Source organism: Chaetodon auriga, chromosome 3 (assembly GCF_051107435.1).
Source record: "Chaetodon auriga isolate fChaAug3 chromosome 3, fChaAug3.hap1, whole genome shotgun sequence".
In the NCBI taxonomy this organism is placed as follows: Eukaryota; Metazoa; Chordata; class Actinopteri; order Chaetodontiformes; family Chaetodontidae; genus Chaetodon; species Chaetodon auriga.
In genome coordinates, this window is record NC_135076.1 from 16,621,837 (window position 1) to 16,642,942 (window position 21,106).

The 21,106-nt window shown below is 41.1% G+C and overlaps 2 protein-coding genes across 3 annotated transcripts; both read right to left on the bottom strand.

Moving 5' to 3' along the window:
• Window positions 1-1,362: 1,362 nt before the first annotated feature.
• Window positions 1,363-8,087, bottom strand: ptger3 (prostaglandin E receptor 3 (subtype EP3)). The gene is made up of 2 exons (XM_076722152.1): window positions 7,236-8,087; window positions 1,363-6,373 (listed from the first exon to the last, which is right to left on the bottom strand). The coding sequence occupies exons 1-2, from the start codon at window positions 8,085-8,087 to the stop codon at window positions 6,047-6,049; spliced, it is 1,179 nt and encodes a 392-aa protein (XP_076578267.1). The 3' UTR covers window positions 1,363-6,046.
• A 1,518-nt stretch (window positions 8,088-9,605) lies between these two features.
• Window positions 9,606-14,450, bottom strand: zranb2 (zinc finger, RAN-binding domain containing 2). Of its 2 annotated transcripts, XM_076726080.1 has the most exons (10): window positions 14,302-14,450; window positions 13,570-13,622; window positions 13,367-13,475; window positions 13,085-13,167; window positions 12,918-12,994; window positions 12,642-12,803; window positions 12,389-12,552; window positions 11,779-11,838; window positions 11,088-11,237; window positions 9,606-10,499 (listed from the first exon to the last, which is right to left on the bottom strand). In XM_076726080.1, the coding sequence occupies exons 1-10, from the start codon at window positions 14,355-14,357 to the stop codon at window positions 10,442-10,444; spliced, it is 972 nt and encodes a 323-aa protein (XP_076582195.1). In that variant the 5' UTR covers window positions 14,358-14,450; the 3' UTR covers window positions 9,606-10,441. The 2 variants fall into 2 exon arrangements, with proteins under 2 accessions (XP_076582195.1, XP_076582194.1); XM_076726079.1 differs by having other exon boundaries at window positions 9,606-11,237.
• Between the last annotated feature and the right edge of the window lie 6,656 nt (window positions 14,451-21,106).

Consider the following 21,106-nt stretch of genomic DNA (forward strand, 5'->3'; position numbering starts at 1 on the left):
AGCACGTTTGTTTCTACCTGCTAATGTGTTGTTGTTGTCATGATTATGTTCAAACATAGCTGGTCATTGACATTCTGCACGTTTATTTGTGTAAATTACTGAGCATAGGACTATTACTATATAAAGGCAGTCCATTCACAAGATGACCCTCTGAGGCCCACCAGGGGGCCTCTTGTTGGTCTTGAACACACACAGTATCCACAAGTAGAAACACACCAACATAGTCCAATGTCATGACCCAGAAGTGCTTCTCTCTGTGCTTTCCTCATAGAAAATATACATCCTCAGTCTGTTGAGCTTAGCAGGGATGAATAATGGGACGATAAAGCCTTTAATGGGCCCACTAGAATTTATCAGGCGCAGACAGTGTCCTTACTCAGCAATAAAATGACTACATGGTGGGCAGCGCCCAAAGACTGAGCCAGGTGATTTACACAATTTATGACTAATTGAATTAAAGCCTCAAAATTGCTCACAGCTGTCATCTACAAGGTAATAGAAATATATTTTACTTTTTATTTATTGAGGGTATATTCAGTGAGCACTTCAGGCTCTTTTTGATACATCCACACCTAAAAGTCCTGTGTGCTGCAGAGCAGAATAAACATTTGAGCAGTTGGGGCTTCATACGCTTTGCTTAAGGGTCACCTGACTGTAGTTGTAGTTAGTGTTTGGCTTGGAAAATATCCTCTCATGGCCTTAGTATGACATGATCAAACCAGGTACCATTGAAACCTTTCTCATCCCTGACTCCTCCACAGCTGGCTGTCAAGGTTACAGTTAGAGCTTCTTTTTTATCATATTTAGTGCCGATTTTATTGGGAACTTTGGAAACTTGCTGGGCTCTGTCTGATTATCAAAAGAACTCTTTTGGGGTTATGAACAAATTCAAATAAACAGGATGTTGCATTAAGGGAGTGTGGGAATGAAGTAGACCTAATGTTTGGTAAATCTTCAACACTTCAGTGCCTAAACGTTAGAACAGTTTGTACATCTTAACACCCATAAAAGTATTAATGACTCTTTTGCTGTGTTTTTGGAAAGTATGATGCAATCATTTAAAATTTTGTTTTTGCTCTTATGCAAAACTACAGATGCTGAAGCCTCTTGGATGCTGATGCCCCTTTAGGCATTTATCGCCTCAACAATAGACTGTTGTATTAATGCACAGAGATGTTCCTCTGAGGTAGGCAGTAGCTATAAATTTCAGCCTTATTCATCTGTTCTATCGAAAAAGTCAGTTACGGCTAAACAAATGACCTCACTAGTAGAGTAAATGCATCACATCATTTACCAAGATCTTTGTATGCAAGGATGTGTTCAGGATTAGTAGCACATATGTCCATTTATTGGCCCACTGGAAACACATTGCACAAGGTCAACAAACAGTAGACACCCACACATGCTTTGAAATGACCAGCTGCATTTAAGTACATTCACAATGTTTGAAACATTTACTGCTGGAAAACAAACCACATCATTCTCAGTTTAACTACCATTCTCATATGTCAGCCAGTTTCAACACAGAAAGCAAGACTTTCAGGGTGAAAAATAATGTTTAGAACTGCACATTCAGGACATAAAATGGCTTTTGTTGAAGGATGCCTGGGATTCTTCTTCAGTTTTGAGGATTTGTTTCATAAGAGGGATTCTGAAAATAGAAATTAAAGCATTTATTTCACAATTCACTGAGGAGTGTTTCAGCGCTTCACAGTTTTTCAAAGGCTCGACTCAGCCTCACCAGAGTTCATTCAGGAGGCACACTACTTGTAAATCTCTGTACACACACTGCGTCAGTGATTAATTAGCACGATAGCAAAGATGTATAAATATTCAGTAAACAAACATGCTTCAGCAGCCACAAAAGCACAACACATATTAAAAAAACATGTTCATGTCCTTTAATAGAATCACAACGTTACACCACTACGTACACCAAGAACACAGCAACAAAATGAATCAAAAGTGCATTGCATGTTGAACTGATAGAAGTCAAGTAAGAGACATAAAATACCAAAAGGACACTTTCATGGGTAGGTAGATAATTTTCTTTTCACCTCATGTTACATAAGCTTATCTATGACAGACATGTCAAAAGGAAAAATAACAAAAGGCTGCAAAATTTACAGCATTCCTCACCTGAACACAGTGTGACAGGAACAAGAGCTCTGACAAAGAAGCTGCAGCCGTGTGGAAGAATGTAGATAGCCCTCATCTGAGAATCGTGTCTCAGAGTTGTACAGAGTTCTTGTTTAACAGGCATAATGTGAACAAATGATAAGAAAACGGACATCTGATAGACACCTGGTATTTATTTACATTCATCAGTGGAGCCTTGGCTGGTGGCCGAAACCTGTTTCCATTGTACTGTCTGCACATGACCCCATCTTGGGTTCTTTAAATAGACTGGAGAGACGCTTTACTTGTTGCACCTGCCAGGTTGGTTCTTCCCTGAATGATTAGTTTGTCTTCAAATGGATTTCAATTTTGAAAATGGCTTTTCAAACAAAACCTATGACTAGAGTTTCACACTATTGAAGCTGGACTTTGCTACAAATGACAGCAAAGGTTCGACCCGCACCTTTATCAGTGAACTGCGCGTGGCACACAACATGTTAACAATCTGGGCCACTCTGTGATTTCTTGATACCACAGACACAAGATCGCTTCCAGTTCTTTCTAGAAAGGACGCTGCTCTCTGCAAAAACTGCTCATGTTTTCTGTTTTTGTCATGTACTCTGTGAGTGACCAAATCCAACAGCAGAAGTTTCCAGGAATTCAATGCTTTTCTGTCCAACTTTCGGTTGATAGAGACACTCAAAATGATTATAATGCCACAATATTTTTTCAAAGGCATCATAAAGTAATGGTCTGAACTCTAAAGCACTCGACTGTAGGATTTTAAAGGACGTTGGAAACAATTCTGACACTTATTTTTACAGAGTGGAGAACCAGTGGAAAAAAAATGAAATATGCACATTTAAAAACTGCGTAAAATATCAAAATGATCAAACATTCTTCAGAAACAGTATCTTTTTGTCTTGAAATCTCAAAGATCAAGTGACTCCTCAGCTCATGAGGCAATCAGCAAATCACTTCCATGCATTAGTGACTTGAGTGAAAGAAATGGAGCCAGCTGGCAACGCCGGATTCTCCGGACCTCATAAAGCCTGTTTCAAATCATTATGTAATTGTACACTCCCTGCGATGCCAGTGCCGGACTAACGTATGTTACTGCCTGCTGAAATGGCTTGTTTCATACAGGCATGAACACCACTCCAGCACGTGAGCAAACCAAACTCGAGAGTCTCAACAGTCGGAGCTTGAATTCATAGTGTCATTTCTGAAAGAGGCTCATGTGTAATGTTGAGATTAACATGCAGTAGCAGAGAGCAAAATGGATTCTGACACCCCCCTCCTAATGAAGCCAAACATGAGCCCTCATTGCCTTTGAAGATTATATTGATCAATAAACTCGTGCGTGCAGATGCTTTCATAGCTCCCCTGGTTCTGATGAACAGTCATGTTTCACAGACAGCGCTTCCTGTAATCATTTTGGAGCCTTTTACTCAGTCCATACACATTGAAATGTGTGTGTAATATTGTGTTTTCTGTTTACAAAGAATAGATTATTATTCTGCCATTTTCATATCTACTGTTTGGGTCGGGTGGGATGTAAGATCCTGGAACATTCACAACCACATATAGGGCCAGTTAGCTTTAAGGGGATATTCCACTGTGTAATTACTTTACTTAAATGAAGAGCAGGAAGCTTCCGAGTCTCCTGGATAGAAAACTGAGTTAATTACATGAGTCAGATTCAAGTGGAAGCTTATTGAATCAATCTTACCCCCCCCCCCCATATCCCGCTGCAGCTTGAGAATAAATGCAATCATTGCTTTAAATGCATGGATAAAACCCCAGCTGCTGCTTCTGAGGTGTATATTGACTGCTGCACAAGGTGAACATATGCTTTGAATAAAAGCTCATAATGCAGAGCCACAAGCTCAATTAGTGCAGCATTCATTACGATGAACACTCCTCATGTCAGTGTAATAGCACTTTGACATTATTGAAATTGATTTCTTGTTGAGGAACACATGTTCACAAGTGAGGTACTGTATGTAAACTTTGCTGCACATTCCTAGCTGACAATGAGCCCCAGAAGGATCAGGAATAATGCCAAGGTACTGCTTTCTGTGCACACTCCTGAGCATGCTTTGCATGCTTCTACATTGTTTTCACTCACTAAACAAGGTTAATCATTTGAGTGGGACAGAAGGGCAGACTGGTTTCACAATCATGTTACGTGGAAACAGTAAATGTCCATCTTTCACACGGGTTTTTCAGATAACAGTTTACTAAATCATTATCACTGAGCTTGTATGATTCTCACATTCGAAAGGCAAAGGCAAGACCGGGCAAGGCAGCGTGTAAATCTAATCTTGTTGGCTGATGTGCTGAGAAGGCAGAGTTGTTATGTTGGTGTGACAAAGTGTCCCACACCCTGAAGGTTACCATGACAGCAAATGTGTCCGTCCTTGAGATGTGCTTGACCACAATGCAGGACCTCTTCAAATACATTTACAGTGTGTGCATTCAATGAGACGGTGCCATACAGGACAACGTAGACAACGTCAAACCATCTCACTGAAAAGCACCCTCGCTCTGCATCTGGGACCCCTGTGACATTGCACCGTACAATGACATTCACTTGAGTTTAGAGGTAGCATCGCAATTTGGCTAATAGGAAGAATAATAATGGAATGTTGAAGGACACGTTCAACATGACCAAGGCAATCACCACAGAACAAAAAGCATGAATTCATGTAGCTAAAAACATCTTGAAACCACCCTGTAGAAATGCATGAATGTGACCACCTGACACTGCTGACGTACACAGTAACAGCTGCACAAAAAGCTTCAAGTATGCCAAAAAAGCTTTTTAATCTTTTAAATTCTATGGAGTCTGTGTTTGAGATGGTGTGGATGGAACTTTTTTCATTACTGTTTCATCAGCCCTACATCCAAAGACCACCCCTCTCTATACTTGCATTGATGTAAGTAATCAAAAGACTGCAGCAATTACCTTTTTTTTTTCCTCCCAAAAGATCTGGCTGTTGAAATTAGGTACACGTATCATTATCCACTGTGTACTTAAAAAAGAATAGTTTTAATCCGGTGAAATAGGCAGGGATTGCTCAAGGGCACTTTTACAGTGATGGATGCAACCCTGTAACTATAGTATCAGACCACCCCGCCACCACAAATCTACGGTCCTTTCTCGAACATGCTTTAACGTTCATAAGAGTGGCTGTGAAGGAAACTGCAGAGACGATAACTGCGCAAAAGTGTCAGCAAACTAACTTCACATTTCATAGTCCTGGCTGCCAGCCGAGGAACACCACATACAGCATATTCTAAAATTTACAACAACTGATATCCAATAGACACTAATAAATAATCTCACAATCAACAACTGGCTCCAGTTTAGGATTCGCATTTTTCTTCTGAATGACGACCCATCGTTAAACAAAGTTATTACATTTCATGAAAGATGTGACGAAGTTATTTACAACTCAGTATAAGCAATTTACAGCTTCTCTCTTCATTTATAGACATTCGGCAAAAGCGTTTGTCCTTTAGTTGGATTATGGCTTCAAGTTTTTGAAAGCAATGACTCAGTTCACGTCAGGTTCGAGTCACCCACACTCCTGGGCCTGGGAGATGTTCTTACTAAACGGAAAACTAGCAATGAGAGAGTTCCTGGCAGCCAAATGCAGGAGATGACACGGTCATGCATCCACATGCTGCTTAGGTGAATGTGTTTTCAGCAAAACAAGTGCACCCAGAGTACACTCGGCTGGTTCTCATTAACAGGAAACAGAGACTACTTTTGTCTCCCTTTGCACAATATCCCCTTGCAGAGGACATGGAGAAAAATTTCATCCCCATGTTTCTCGCAACAATAGCGTGTCCATTTTCACATCCATCCAATCTGTCCTGGCTTCAAAGTCAAAGACTGCAATTCCTGTCAAAGCTCGACCTAGCCGCTTTGTGGTTTATTCAGGCTGTTTCCTTCTTGGTTCTGCTTGTTAAGAGCATCCAATGCCGTCTGGGTCTCCTTCCTATCCTCTGTGGAGCAGTTGGACACTGCGTTAGCCACGATGCAGACCTTGCGCAGGAGGATCTCTCTGAGGAGCAGATAGACCCACGGGTCCAGGATCTGGTTGAGGGATGCCAAGCGGATCGCCGTCAGAAAAAAGTTACAGTCTAAATGGACGTCCCGGCCAGCGGTGTGATTGGAGGTCACTGCTGTTGAATTGCACTCATGGGAAGATACCTGGGTGGAGATCATCCTCAGCATCAGGACCTGAGGAGGAAGGCAGGTGCAAGAACAATACAGACATGTCAGAGGTCTGCATTATGAAACAAGGTATAATGCATTTATTGAAAGAACAAGGACAATGAGATCTATGTTATATCATATACACACTTTTGGCTGAGAGACCACAGTTTTGTATTTAATATTTAATATAACACTAATGCCAAGACAGTCCTGAGCAGCAACATTATCAAACTACTAGGAGAAATACATAATGTTCACACTCTAGCTTCTCACTGTCTGCCATCAGTGCTGTGGCTTCTATTAATATCCCCAGTGGGACTATTAAATATGTGACTGACAATGCATGACCTCATAGCACACTGAGCAGACCCCCCAAACAGGACCTGGCTAAGTAGATTGCTCCTTAATGGAAACTGGCAGCAGCATTTCAAAGGAATCATACGTGACAGCATTTATGTGACTTGCAAGTATGGATTTGTGTGTGTGTGTGTGTGTGTGTGTGTGTGTGTGTGTGTGTGCGTGTGCGTGCGTGCGTGTGTGTGCGTGTGTGTGTGTGTGTGTTTGGGGGGTGGGGTGACTGATTGAATGAGTGATTAGGAAAACCAAGTGTGTACTCTTGCTTGCTTTTGCTGTCCTGGCAACAAGAGATGAAGCAGAGACTCAAGGATCTGCAGTTGTTTGTGAAAGGCAGCTGACAGTAAAATGCTTTTAAGGGTCTCAATTATGACACAGGCCACATTATCATATTAGTACAAGGGCTTTCATTGTGAGAGAAAACTATCTTGCATCATTGCATCACATCCTCACTTTGATCCACTCATAGGGACTATAGGTTGTAAACTGAAAAAAAATAAAAAAAATAAAAAATCAAACAAACAAAACATACCAGCAGAGGAGACCAGCATATAAGAAGGACGCACATAATCCCTAACAGCTGAATGACAGTCTCCGTGGTGAGCCGTTCCCACTGTTTTGAAGACTGAGACGCGCCAGACTTCGTTTTACACCGGATAATTAAGCCCCGGATCGTCACCACATTGCAGGAAAGAGTAACAAGCAGAGAGAAAATCCCAAGTACCGCGAAAGTGATGGCGAAAAACATATTGCCCGCGATTTTTCTGTCCCCCGTGCTGATAAAGCACCAAGTGCCCGGCCACTGGCGTGTGTATTCCCCGACCCCTGCGATGGGCAGCAGCGCGAAGAGCAACACGAGACACCATATGACAGCCAAAGTCTGCTTTGTCACACTTGTCTTCATGTTATTGGAGTACCAGTGGGGGTTTGTTATCGCCATAGCCCTTTCAATTGCCATGGCACTGGCCAAGAAGAGAGCGCACAGGCCAAAAGTTGTCATGCACACACCGAAAAAAGCGCACAAATTGCCAGATGAGTCAATATGGTCCCATTTCAGATCCGCTCGGTAGACTGATATGACTATTGGACTCGTCAAAAGCTGTCCAAACAGGTCAGTCAGCGCCAGCGATCCAATGCAAAGCAAGAACGACTTTTTCCTTTTATTCTCCTTCTTTCTGTAAGAGACATACACGAGGATAAGAGCTAATGTGTTGCCCACCATGCCAGTGATCATCATGGTTATAGGGAAACCAACTGATACAGATCCACAACTGGAGTTCTTGGTACCATTGCCTTCGCGCAATGACTTGGAGACGTTGGCGCCCAGCATCTCTCCAATGGTGGTTTGCACGCCCTCTAGATAATCACAAGCGTCCATAGTCATCCTTTCGGAAGGGTAAAGTCAATATGCAGGTGAAAACCCATGGGTGTGTGGCTGGCATCCTCTCGCGCTCCAAATTGCTCAAACTGAATGCAGTGCGTAAAAGCGCGTCGGGTCCTTTACACGCTGGAGGCGGGACTACCTAGAAAGGCGCCCAGAGGAAGCATCTGAGCTGCATATGGTTTTACATACACTCACTAAATCATAAACCCGATTTTAGGAGACCTTGTAGAATGTCTCTGTTATGGTGATCTTAGTTCATTAACTGTCTGCTTACAAGTTCCTACGGCACTTCAGACGCACCTGCTCCGGACTCACATCTTGGTGAAGCAACACTGTCCTGAAGCCTCTGGAAGCAGAGCTAGAGTATACTGATAGGGTTAACAGTGGAATGTATCAAATCATTAGGCTACCTCCGGTCGGTGATCATTATGGAGAAATTCACATTTAATGAAACAAGTTGTGCATCATTTCTCGGATATCTAAGCCAATTAACATGGGGCGTACATTCAATGAGCTTTAGGGCTGTGGGCGTATCTTTTACAAAAGCATTTTGTATTATTGCATTTAGTTAATTCTACAATTAGGGTCATATTACATACATATGATCAAAGATCACATTATATTTAACTACCCTCTATTAATTACCAAAACACAGACGACACGTTTAAGTGTTCTTCTCCTAGAACAGTATCACTCTCAGTAGAGTCCAACCTTAATTTCATTAAGAAAGCCAATTAATCTTAATTTGAACACTTTGTAGTAAAAGTATTTGACCCAGTGACTGCAACCCGTGACATTTTTGTATCAGGCCATGAAAGTAACAGGTGTTGCCAACAGTATTATTAACCTTCTGGCCTTAATTTTCTACTATATTAAACACATCAATATAATCAGCCCTCCTTCTGTTAAACTCAGCAACAAGTGCCACCTGTTGACCTGAATGAGAACAACACGAGTGAGCCGCATGGACGAGCCCCTTCTTCAATATTCAGTTACGTTTTCACATTTAGGAGGCTCAAAATTATCTTGGAGCGGAGACGAACCACAGTTCATCCTACAGAGTCTGTTTTGGTAAAAACGAGCTAGTTTCTGTATGAAATATAATATGTGCTAAACCTCGGGTCAAAGAACAAATACATTGCAAACTGATTTGAAATCTATGGCGACAAAATATTACATTTAATTAGCAAACTTGATAGTAAGCGGCCGCCATAATGGAAACAACGCTGGCACGGTCTCACGTTACCTATCAACGACGTCAGGTGCGCTGTTCATCACGCTTGTCACTTCTTAGCTGTGAATGGCCTCTGTAAGGTTTGAGGAGCAGAAACAGACACTCCGGGACTACTAGTAAACTTTCCACCAACCGCATACCACCGACAACCAACAGTAATGTATGCCTCACTTTAGCTTCCTGCGCACGTGCTAGTAGTTGAGCATTAGCAGCTGTTAGCTAACAACTTCATTAACTTTGAGTGGCCTGCTTTGTCAAATCAAACACACAACAAAGCAACAAAGAACCATGTCAACAGGATTTTATTTACACGTGTACATTTGAGTTGTTTTACCCATAAAAAGACTGTACTGCCACATTCTACCATAAATCAGGAAATACTGTATGTTCGTTCTGGATGCACTAATCTGGAGCACAGAAATCTGTCATTGCTTTCCTTGTTTAGTTACCCAAGAGACAAATCAATAGGGATAACTTTGAGTGGTAAACTAGGCGTCAACTGTGTAAAGAAAAAAACCAAAACACATTAAACCTACACCAAAGAATGCTGAACTTACTGCCATTTACTTAAAACAAGCAATATCAAAAAGTAAAATACTTACCTTGAAAACACAAAATATGTATTTATCAAGAAAATAAAACAAATGGGCCAAAATCCATTGCTACATCTCTGATTTTTAAATTGGTGCTTAAGTACTTCACTTGTTAAAAAAAAAAAAAAAAAGTGTTTATTTAGGAAAATCTCAGATGTTTCCTAGGGCCAAAAAAAAGTAATCAAAAATGTATACTTGAATTTCTCCACAGATGAATAGAATAAAATGTACTGCCACAAAGACGGGTTTAAAATGGGATACAGCCTCTTCACAGGACCAAACATTTATGTTTATTGGACACCTGTAGTTACAGACACTTGTCACAGATCGGGGTGTAAGTGGTTTTAAAAAGGGAGCATGTAATGATAACGGCAGAGAGAGGTCACGACGCCGTGGTTCTTTTTTGAGGGAAGTAAGACTTTTCTATGAAAATGAACAGCATACTGAAAGGATGTGGTTGTTTTCCTTGCAACACAACATGCACTTGTACTAAGGTTTCTTTTCTTGTTTTAAAGGCTGTAATAAAGTTATTTCTTTTTTGAACTGGAGCCAGAATGGGAGGATCCAGAGGACTGGCCACGGCACCTGCAATCACACAAACACCATGGGAAGAAGAACAAGGTCAGCAGGTTCAGCTAATAACATTAAGTTCTACATACATGAAACAAGTACAAGTGCGCAACCATAGACTGTATATCGAACAACGTTTCGCATTACTGGGGTTGCCATCTTGGTTTTTTGGAGGGTTATGACCATATTTGGAGAAGCGGGCAGAAAATGAACATCATGCTGTACTGAAGAAAACTTGAAACTAGCAACTGAGACCGTAAACTTCTTAGGAAAATTTTTACTGAGGTAATAAATCAAGTGAGAAGTGGGGTCATTTTCTCATAAGCTTACATACAATTGGACTTCTTTTTGCAACCAGTGGATTCACCCCCTGGTGGCCATTGGAAAGAATGACAGTTTAAGGTACTTCTGCATCTGCTTCACTTTTCAGACCAAGAAGCCACGTCCACTAATGTATATACAGTCTATGAGCACAACATATAAATAAAACAATAAAACAGGGCAAAATGTGAACATATTTCAGTACATCTGAAATCCCATAAGCGAGGCGACAGCTGTCTAATAAAAATCAGTGCCAGTGTGGTATTCCACAGAAACCCAAACCTTTCGGACGAACGTGATCTAGAACGCCTCCTCTTTCTCCCTCCAGATGAGGACTTGGAGCGACTGCGCTTCTGTCTCCTCTCAGGTGAGGAGGAGGGTGAGCGGGACCTCTTCTGCGGAGAGGAGCCCTTTCCAGACCTGGAGCTGGATCTTTTGGAGGAATAAACCAAGCACTGAGGTCAGTAAGGTCAAGACAGAGTCTCACCAGCGTGGGTATTTATCAAGCTTCTCTGATTAAGAGCATGTAACTATGGATTAATGGTACTGACCAAGACGCTGAAAGGCTCACTGAATAAGGTGTCCTCAAAATAGTTTAAGATGTTGGAAATGTTTGGCTTCTTTTAAATGCAATGACATTAACTGAGTGGGTCAAGCCTGTACCAACTCCTGAGACGCTTGATGAAGACCCCACATGTCTAGTCAGACTTTTCGGCCTTGGCAACACTAAAACTCGATGGAGGTAATCACACGGTGTATGTGTTATACTCTGAGACCTAACTAAACTTGAAATAACCCTACAATCAAGTGACTGAAAACCATAATATCAGTTTATGAGTTTGGACTGGGGACTGTAGTGGAGTAAGCAAGAATCCAGTCTTTGTTAAAATTAAGCTAGTTAACATGACTGTTCTGGAGCTTTCAGCCCCACACATACACTCTCTAGGGAGAGAGTGCATGTCACCTCATTCACCTGGAGTAGGACCTCGAGCGAGATCCAGATCTGGAACTGGATGAGCTTCTAGAGCGGGACCTGAAAGACAAAAACAGAAACTTTCCAATATTTTCTGTGCAAGAACAATAGCTAGATGGATCACAGGGCAAGGCGCAGACACATAAATCTTGAGAAATACTTCAAGAAAACTATTCTTTTCTTGCTGTATATCATAACTGATGTGTAAATATTCAGAACACAACATATGTATGTGGGAGTTTGGAGAAACAGTCATCAAAAGAGAAACACTAAACTAAACTGTATGCAACAACTCCATCAGAGTGGAGCAGGTGAATTAACATCAGTGCAAAAGGAAAACCGGAGTGCATTTCAAGACTACAATATCAATAATGCATTCCTTCCACCTGAGGTCACTGGCGTCTCAAAACAAAAAACACAAATTATTAAGAAAGATCATTTAATCTGCACATGGAGTGTCTCACACCACAGAAGGGGAGGAGTTGAGAACAAAGAAAACAACAAATCAGCATTACAGGACATGGAATTGATGTTGATCAGTAAATCAGAAGGAAGATTGAGCTGATACTGACATTTTGCCCGGAGTTACCCTTGACCTGTACCCTTTTACCTGGACCTCGACCGTGAACTGGAGCTGGAGGAGCGCGAGGATGAGCGGGAACGAGAGGAACCCGAGCGGCTGCCCTTTTTCTTAGCTGGCTTGTCATCATCATCGTCACTGGCGTCCAGGTCGTACTTTGACAGGTCTCCAGCTTCATCCTCGTCATCATCATCCTGAAGAGGAAGTGTGTGAGGTTTTTCTTACATTACACTTACTTGGCTAGTATTACATTTGTTCTTTTGAATTTTCAGCTCCATCTTACATCCAATTTGTATTTGGAAAGGTCGCCATCTTCATCATCCTCCTCGTCGTCTTCCTCCTCCTCATCTTCAGCTTCAGCTTTTGGCACCTCCTTCTTTTCACTTTCTTTTGAGGACGATGTGCTGTTGGTCTTTCCACGATACTTTTTCTTTTTCCTACCAAACTGTGACATTATCAACAAAACATGTTCATACACTTTCAGGACAACCTGCCAATCACTTGTATGTCAATTGAAATGTTTCACTCATCAAACATTTCACTTTCAGCTGAGACTCACTTCATCATATTCACCATCAGATTCCTCCCGTTCAATATATTCCACGTTCTCCCTTTCATTGAAACCTCCACCATAACCTGACAGGCAAAGAAATGAAAAAAGCAACATGAATAACTGGTATTCAAAAGCAAACCAAAACCTGACAAACTACGTGTTTGTTGAGATACCTGTTCTCTCTTCAAGCTTGGCATATTTCGGTGTGTTACACATATTGCACTCTGACCTTCTAGCCCAATTCACATTGCCACACCTGTATGAAAATGAGAGGGGAAGAAAGGCATCTGTAAAATGTTTACTTATTAAAAATGAAGAGAGAGTTTATGATCGTGTTTACTAGGACACATAGTTTACTTTTATGCTTATGAGAAAAATATTTTTTGTCTACTTGCTCCAGTTTCTGGTTAATCAAACATATTAACTGTCCCGAATGATTTTCAGTAGACACGTACGTTTTGCATTGCCAATCATTAGCACTGAACAGGCCTCTACTCTTCTCAGCCAGAGTTTTTCCAATCTCTGTTCCTCCTGCTTTCATCATCTTTGCCTCTGTGGTTTTCTCTGTGGAAACAAAACAATAGCTTTAAGTACAGCAGCTACTGAAAGGGTGTTAAACTTCATTAAGATAGAATAATTTGCACAGAGAAAGACTCACCCCTGCCACATCTGTTACAACTTGTTCTTCTTGCAAAGTTCACATTTCCACACCTGCAAAAGCATTGAAAATAAATATAGTATAAATACAGATAAGGCTTGAGGTTGTTAATCATTCAGGCATGAATCGGGTGCAGACGGGCAAGATGTACAGCTGTAGGTTTATATATATTTAACGTGCCACACCATTAGCTTCTAACGCCAGTCTTTCGTTGGACACCCTGTATGGAAGGCCTGAGCACCGAACACTGCAGCTGGCTTGTCTATTACTTCAGACGTTTTCAATGCAGTTCATCTGCAACATGAGACTGCTGACTACCCAACTTAGACTCCACACTCATGACAACTTGGCTTCTACAGCATTGTAAACACCACCCACAATAGTGAGTGCGGACTCTCACCCAACCCACAGAAGCTAACTTTAGCTAGCTAGTGCGCACACTATCAACTTACATTTACAATCCCTGACACATATCTCCAAAACATGTACCCACCCTTAAATGCACACTTGTTATGGCGTGGTTATTCTGCTTACGGCGTAGGTAATGGGGAAGAAATAAGGTAAAAGTTAGCTAGTATATTTAGCTAACGTTAGCGGGAACCGCATCCTAGAAGGCCAAAGCTAATCAACGTCTGCCTGTTAGCACGAACAGCTAATTCAGCAAACATTTGCTACCATATTTTCACCTAGTAAACAAAATAGGAATATATTCCAACTGTGAGGAGCACGTACTTTTTATCAGGACAAATCCAGTCCCCGTCACTGACTCGAAAACTCTTCCCCGACATTTTTGTGCCCGTTGACACTGACGAGCTCGCTAGCACTAGCAGGGTGTGCTCAGTGTGTTCATGCAGCAGTAGATTGCTCGGCGCCTCCCCCTCCCTCTTCCGCCGCCTTCACTTGCTGTTCTGTGGCACTTTAAACTCAAGTTGCCCAGCTTGTAATTTGGAAACACACATTATTTCAGATTTTACACGGTGAAACCAGTAGGTTTTGTGCACCAAAGCTTCTTTTTGCAGCAGTGTAAGAATACATGTAGCCTATTAATATAGTACTTCTTTTATTTACCAAACTACTGACACAATATGCTATTTGACACTACCGTGGGTTATTTCAGAAAACGCGTGAATGCAACATTGACAAGGAACAAGGAACCTTGCAACAAGGACAAACCAGATTTTCCGAAGAAACGTTGTAACATGCAAATGAGGTATTATAATCAGAAATAATACTATCGTAAAATATAGTGGTATTAAGGCTCATAGGACTGTCAGTTTTTCTACTCAGTCAATAAAAGATGATAGTAATAAGTTGCATGTCATATAAAGACCACAGTAAACATAGGCCACACGTTCTAGGGAATACTAAGATAATACACAGTTCATTGTGGCTATAAAATTGCTATTGAATGCCAGACACAATCTACATGCCTTTATCTACAGCCTATAAAATTTTCTTTGGGTTAAACCCCCTCATCATATACTAGAAAAGCAGAGTTTTTATTTACAAAGAGGCAATTAGGGTTTATAGATGGAGGGATATGCTGCTAATAATGGGCTTAAAATATGAAAGTTAGCATTCATTTTGTGATTTCCAATATTCAGCCTATACCTATGAAAACAAAGAGATGAAAGAAGGAAAAGACTGAGGCAGCAGATGACAGTAATTTAGCTCAAGACTGAGTCAAGATCCATTTTAAATGATAAATGTTCACTCCACATTTTTCCTCCTTCAGATAAATGATCAATGCTGTTAACTATACATTATTCCTCCTTTACACAGATGATCACTGTTGTTCACCCCACATTATCCCTCCTTTAGAGGTTCAGAATCCAAATACGGCAGTCTGACATCCAGATCTTGCCAGTTCTGTTTACTTGCAAAGCCAGTTCTACCCACTAGATGGCAGTTAATGCCAACATTTACCACTGCACATGTTCACAGATCCCTCTGCTTTGTTATGGTCTATGTGGTCTGCTCACAGTTTGGCAATGATTGCGCTTGTTCATTTACATAAGGGCTGTGTAAGGTTCTGCTGTGGATAAACAGGAACTCCAAGAAGGCAGCACTGTGTGTGCTTACGTGCACTTCTCTGAATTCTACATAGACATTTAATAGCTCTTTCGAATAATACCTACCTAAAACAGGAGTAAATGTGATGAAATTTAGATTTTCGATTTTTTTTGAGTTTTGCAGAATATGCTCTTTGTATTCTCTCACTGTCTCAAAGAAACACTTCAGAGATCATTGCTGTATATTTTTTGTAATACATATAGATTAAACAAATGTACTGAACACATATGGACAAGATTTTAGGACTATTGTTTAGTGTTGCACACAAACATGGTCAAACTGTTTCAGCATAAAAATAAGGTTTTTTTTTTTTTTTTACATCTTACAGGACTGTCAAAAGGTCCTTGATAGTATGTGGCAGGTGATAGTAAAATGACATGTGTTTGACACTTGACAATAATTTTTACAGGTATCAAAGTCCTGTAACACTTGATTATAGTGACATCGTTGTGGCGTAATTGAAGGGTTGGTGAAGTTTCCACTTGTTGGAGGTGTCTGTTAGTAGCAGAGATATTCATATAATATCTCTCAGAATATCTTAAAATTGACAACATGGAGAAAGTCCTGACATGGTTTTCCAGTGGGTCTGCGCTGAAACAAAATGAGTAGACGGAGAAAGATTAGCAGTTTAAGCACAGTAAGAAATTAATCAATTTCTCTTCTTTGGGATGAAAATCTGGCTGAGGATTTTATATTCATGGTTGTGATATTCACATATGAACTATTGCCATTTGTGCTATGTAATCCCATACCCATATGAGCACAGTTAATTTACAAACCATCTGCACTGTAGGAACAAAAGCGCTAATCAGCTGAAGCTTATTACCTTTAATTCTTTAGTTACAAATTAGAACATTATGAGATAACATTTTTTTTTTTCTTTCAGTCAGCTGACAGGGTCAGTCCAATGACTGGCATAAAACATTTAATAAGTGGTTGTAATAGGAATAAGAGATAATTGTACTGCTGTTAATATGAGCGTAGTTAAGATGCAGGAAGCAGCTCACCATATGCTGTTGAGATGTAAACGCTATTAATGAGGGGGAGGCTTTAAGTTGCAGTTATTTCTCACACTTAACATGAAAACACATAACAACTGCTACAGTTTAAGTACATGCCAGAGCTTGGGCTGCTCTAGAATCGTCCTTGTCCACCCAATCTGCTGTCGGTCAAAGTCAAAGACCCTTTGAGGTCACTGTCGCAGCTGGTCCATGACCCTGAGGCCACACCAGTAGCCATTTCAGTGTTTTAACTGGAGTCTATTACTTTCTTTTCTTCGCCCTCTGTTCCCTTTGCCTACTTTTGACACGGGTGAAATGACATTGTTGAGGCATGTCCCTTATGTCTTGGACAAGATGGGTTTATATAATTGAGTACACTCGAGATTAACTGAACAAGATTTTTTAATCATACATTGTTTTAATCATCATGTATCTGTTAAGGAGACATCTACTTGATTTATGAGCCACACACAAGGTTTATTGAGAGCGTAGGGACCCAGCAAAAAAGGGTATCAGAGTCAGGAGAGATGCATTTTATGATTCAGCTTCTTTCTGTTAAAGGAAATGACTGTTGGACCTTCTTCAGTATAATTCATAATATCATACACAGAGGACAGAAGTTTGATATTGCATGAAAACAACAGTGTATACGCACAGACTGATATTTGTTCATGATGAGGCATCCTCTCTGTTCTATTCTGAGTCTTCTTTACTTCATCGAAGTCATTTTTCATAAAGGAAGCCTCTTTTCTTCCCACTGATAGCGCAGGAGCCATCTCTACTCACAGCTTTGCAGCTGAGGATGTACTTTCTGCTCGCTTTCAGCGTTTGCATGAAAAAGAATGAGGAGAGATATGAAGCAAATGAAGGCATGAATAACTAATAAGGAGACATTGCCAGTGCTGTGGTATGTTTGCGGCACGGAGTTGCATGAAAGATTCAGAGAGGAGTCGAGGCAATTAAATAGCACTTAGGTAAACATTGTCCAATTACATTAAAGTGGCCTCATTGGCAGTAATGTTTTCTTAATTTTACTGTGTCCTCTTCTGGCCAATGTATGGCCTACCGTCTGATTATGTCCTGGGTCAATAATAAAAGAGATCTTTCATGGGTGTCAATGAGGCTTTGGCGAGGCTGACTCAGTTTTCTAGCCCAGCGGCTAGTTATGGCTGAAGGTTCATGCACAGCAGTGTCTCTGACAAGGAAAGGCAGCCATGTATGTAGGTTTGGAAAAACCTGCTGCAAGCCGCCAGGGCTTTCCAATTCTGACAGATGGCAGGGAGCTGTTCCCAAGAAAAGGGTGAGGGTGAAGAGTTGGAGGCTGGTGAATGTTGGCGCACTCCACCCACCTCTCTTATATCAGTATCATGATTCAGCATTAATCAGAGGGGTGACGTGCATTTCCCACACACCAAACAAAAGTCAGCTTTGGGGCTGTTTGTTAACTGGATGCAATTTGATCCTCTGCCCTTAGGAGGCATGTCTGTGTGTCTTTGTGTTTCTACACATTTGCCAGAGGACAGTCTAACACAGCCAGAGAGGTGGCCCCTGTGTGTGTTCACACTTTAGCTTGGGTAGCTAGTGGTTGGTGAACTGTAAGGGGCCAGTGAACCCCATCAGAATTATATAACGCAGACTGCTGCACAGTGAAACAGCTCGTGTTGGGAGATGTGCTGCTGCATTGTGTCGTATCTCCTGTCCTCTCATCCGGCCCTTATCACTAAAGCACATTCATTTTGGGAGCCAGAGAGCATGCATTTTACAATCCAGTCTCACCACTTCTTGTAAAAGCAATCTACAAAGCATGATACGATGTGTAAAATTTGAAGGTAATAAATCTACTGTTTAGCAGTAATAAAATGCAAGAATGAGCGAGTTCCACTGGATCATCAGTTTTGATTGTTTAAGGGCATTAAAGCACTATATGTCAAGTGTTCATCTACTTGTGCAGATAGTTTGAATCCATTTGTATTAATTTACTCTTTAAAGTTATTTCCAACTACATTTTTATAAGCTTATTAGTCTGTATAGGTGATGCTCATGGTCTGAAGAACTATGCAGAGGCGAGCTTTGAGCAGAGACGACCATAACTCTTGGAGCTTGCAGGTGATCTTGATTCCTTCCTCAGTGACAATATCAATGTGTCAAGTTAGGAGGTCAGACTTGGAGGAGTGATGTTGGCACAAACTCGGAGACTAGACATTGTTCTTCAAGCAGAATCAGAGAATCCCACAGATAAAGTGTCTATAGGGCAGAGGTGAGCTCACTTGATGAGTCCTGTGTGTCTGTACAAAATGCAATATATAAAACCCCTGCTTCCATTACAGCAAGGCCAGCGGGACGTTCTCAATGCCATTTCTCAAATGGTTTTGTCAGGTTTGTCATGGAGACTCTCGTTTAATTGCTGCACATCACTTTTGGGGACCTCTTGAAGAGGAGAGAAATCAATGTCCCTTCTACTCAAACTCCAGGCAGAATAAAGTGAGTATCTCTCACCCTGCAGCCCTTTGTGTCTCTGTGTGACTAAAATAAGAGCTGGGAAATCTAAAAAACACTGAATGTAGCAGAATATTACTTCAATCATGAAATATCTTTTAATCCCTTTATTAAGGCTTAATGGGGAGTAATTAGAGATGTTGTGACATGCACATTCTTTGTGTGCCAAAGCTGTTTATATCCATTTGATGATAAAGCTGAATCAGTCTTTAATTAAGTACAAAACCCAATTCATGAAACAATGTTTATATTTGATAATGTCATGTTTGGTTGGATGTTGTATATCCTGGTGGCCGCAGAGAGAAAATGAAAATGAGATAGGTAGAGTGAAGGGAAATTGACAGACGGACAGAGAAAAGGGAAGAGGAGATGGGTTCACCGTAAACAATACTCAGACTGTAATTAAGTGACCTGACTTCAATTAGAAGCATTATGTGTGGAAAATTGTTTTTGTGGTTTGATGCAGTCAACCGTTGCATTTGATCCCACAATTCTTCTCCTGTTATCTTTAACCACCTCAGTTCATTGCTCTTTATTCACTTCAAGTTCCCGTCAGCACCTCACTGCCAGGCTGACAGTTACTGAGGAGGTAATCTGATTGCCTTGTAACAATGGCTAATGCGGGAAAATGGGAAGCAGCTTCAGCGCAGCCTTGGCCTATGCGTCATCTGGCTCTGCTGTTGGCAGTGACATAGTCCTGGCAGTGGGGTGATTAATGTGATAGGTGGAATTTGTCTCGTTATGTTGACACCGGCTAATAAATGCCTTGTAAACAGCCAGTCACAGCTGTTAATGCATCATCATAATCCAGGATTAGGAGGTGCCAGGCATGGCCAATAAATGCAATTAGGCACTGACAAAATTAATTCGTGCATACTCTGACTTTCCTGCACCCTGTCCATTCTGAGCAAAACTCAAGTGTGCCGAGTGATTCTTCACAGGGTCGCAAGGGGATAAGCGTGCTGAAAATCTCCTTAAATAAAGAATATCTAACTCCATTTGTGTTCACGACAATGCATAATTTGTGGACTATCAACTCCAAGTTAGATTGAAATGAAAACAAATATCCCTGCTTTGCTCCTCTAATCTTTTTGGAATTATGGAATTACCAACAAGGGAGTCGGCTCAGAATGGAGAAAATCGGAGGAGAAAACTGAACCCCCAGTGAATATAAGAGTGACAATGTTATCAAGCTGAAACTCATCATGCAAATGTATTTTATTCTTACACCCCAATATCGCTCAGAGAAAAGACAAGACAGGTGACTTTTAAATGTGACTGGTCGTTAGAGAGGTCACCAAGACAGCCATTAACTTCCTGTCACTCATCTCCGTCACGCCTCATTGGTGAAAGCTGGGATGCATTTCTTCGTGTTTTTACTCACCTTGCTTATTTTTAGCACCTGGGACTTTGGTCTGATGTTTTTCCTAAAGATTTTAAAAGACACCCCCCAACCCAACCTCCACATCCAGTCAGTGTGTCCTATTACCAGAGTGATGGTCAATTGAGATGATCAATTTGCATAATGGAGCATTAAATTGGGCCCATCACACCCACCTCTCAGCAGCTTGCTGCCATGGAGGGCTCACTGAGAGTGGCAATTGCTCTTGAAGGGTTGACATGTATCCTCCTTGCTGGAGTATCCTTTCACCATGCAGGCTGATGCATTTGGCTGGTGAATATAGCTCCAGTTGCTGAATAATGTAGGCTCTCATTGATGAGTAATCTGTTGCCGGATTGTAAAGTTCATGCTAAAGGAATACCTGAGTCAAAGAATGGGAAAGAAATTCAGCTAAAAAGTTTCAGTAGAATTCAACAAAACAGCATAATATTACTTTTTCAAAGAAGGATATTTTGTTCAAAGTGTCAGAAATCCTTTCATCCTCTGTGCTCATCCATTCCCATTAGCTTAATGATGTACTTAATTGCAACGTCCATCTACATGGCGACCAGTGGTCATTTCTTGG

Coding starts and splice junctions, on each gene's coding strand:
- ptger3 (XM_076722152.1), bottom strand. CDS start 8,087: ATGACTATGGACGCTTGTGATTATCTAGAGGGCGTGCAAACCACCATT. Junction 6,374..7,235: donor TATGCTGGTCTCCTCTGCTG/GTATGTTTTGTT, acceptor CTTCCTCCTCAG/GTCCTGATGCTGAGGATGAT.
- zranb2 (XM_076726079.1), bottom strand. CDS start 14,357: ATGTCGGGGAAGAGTTTTCGAGTCAGTGACGGGGACTGGATTTGTCCT. Junction 12,995..13,084: donor CAAGCTTGAAGAGAGAACAG/GTATCTCAACAA, acceptor TTTGCCTGTCAG/GTTATGGTGGAGGTTTCAAT. Junction 11,839..12,388: donor AGTTCACGGTCGAGGTCCAG/GTAAAAGGGTAC, acceptor TTTGTCTTTCAG/GTCCCGCTCTAGAAGCTCAT.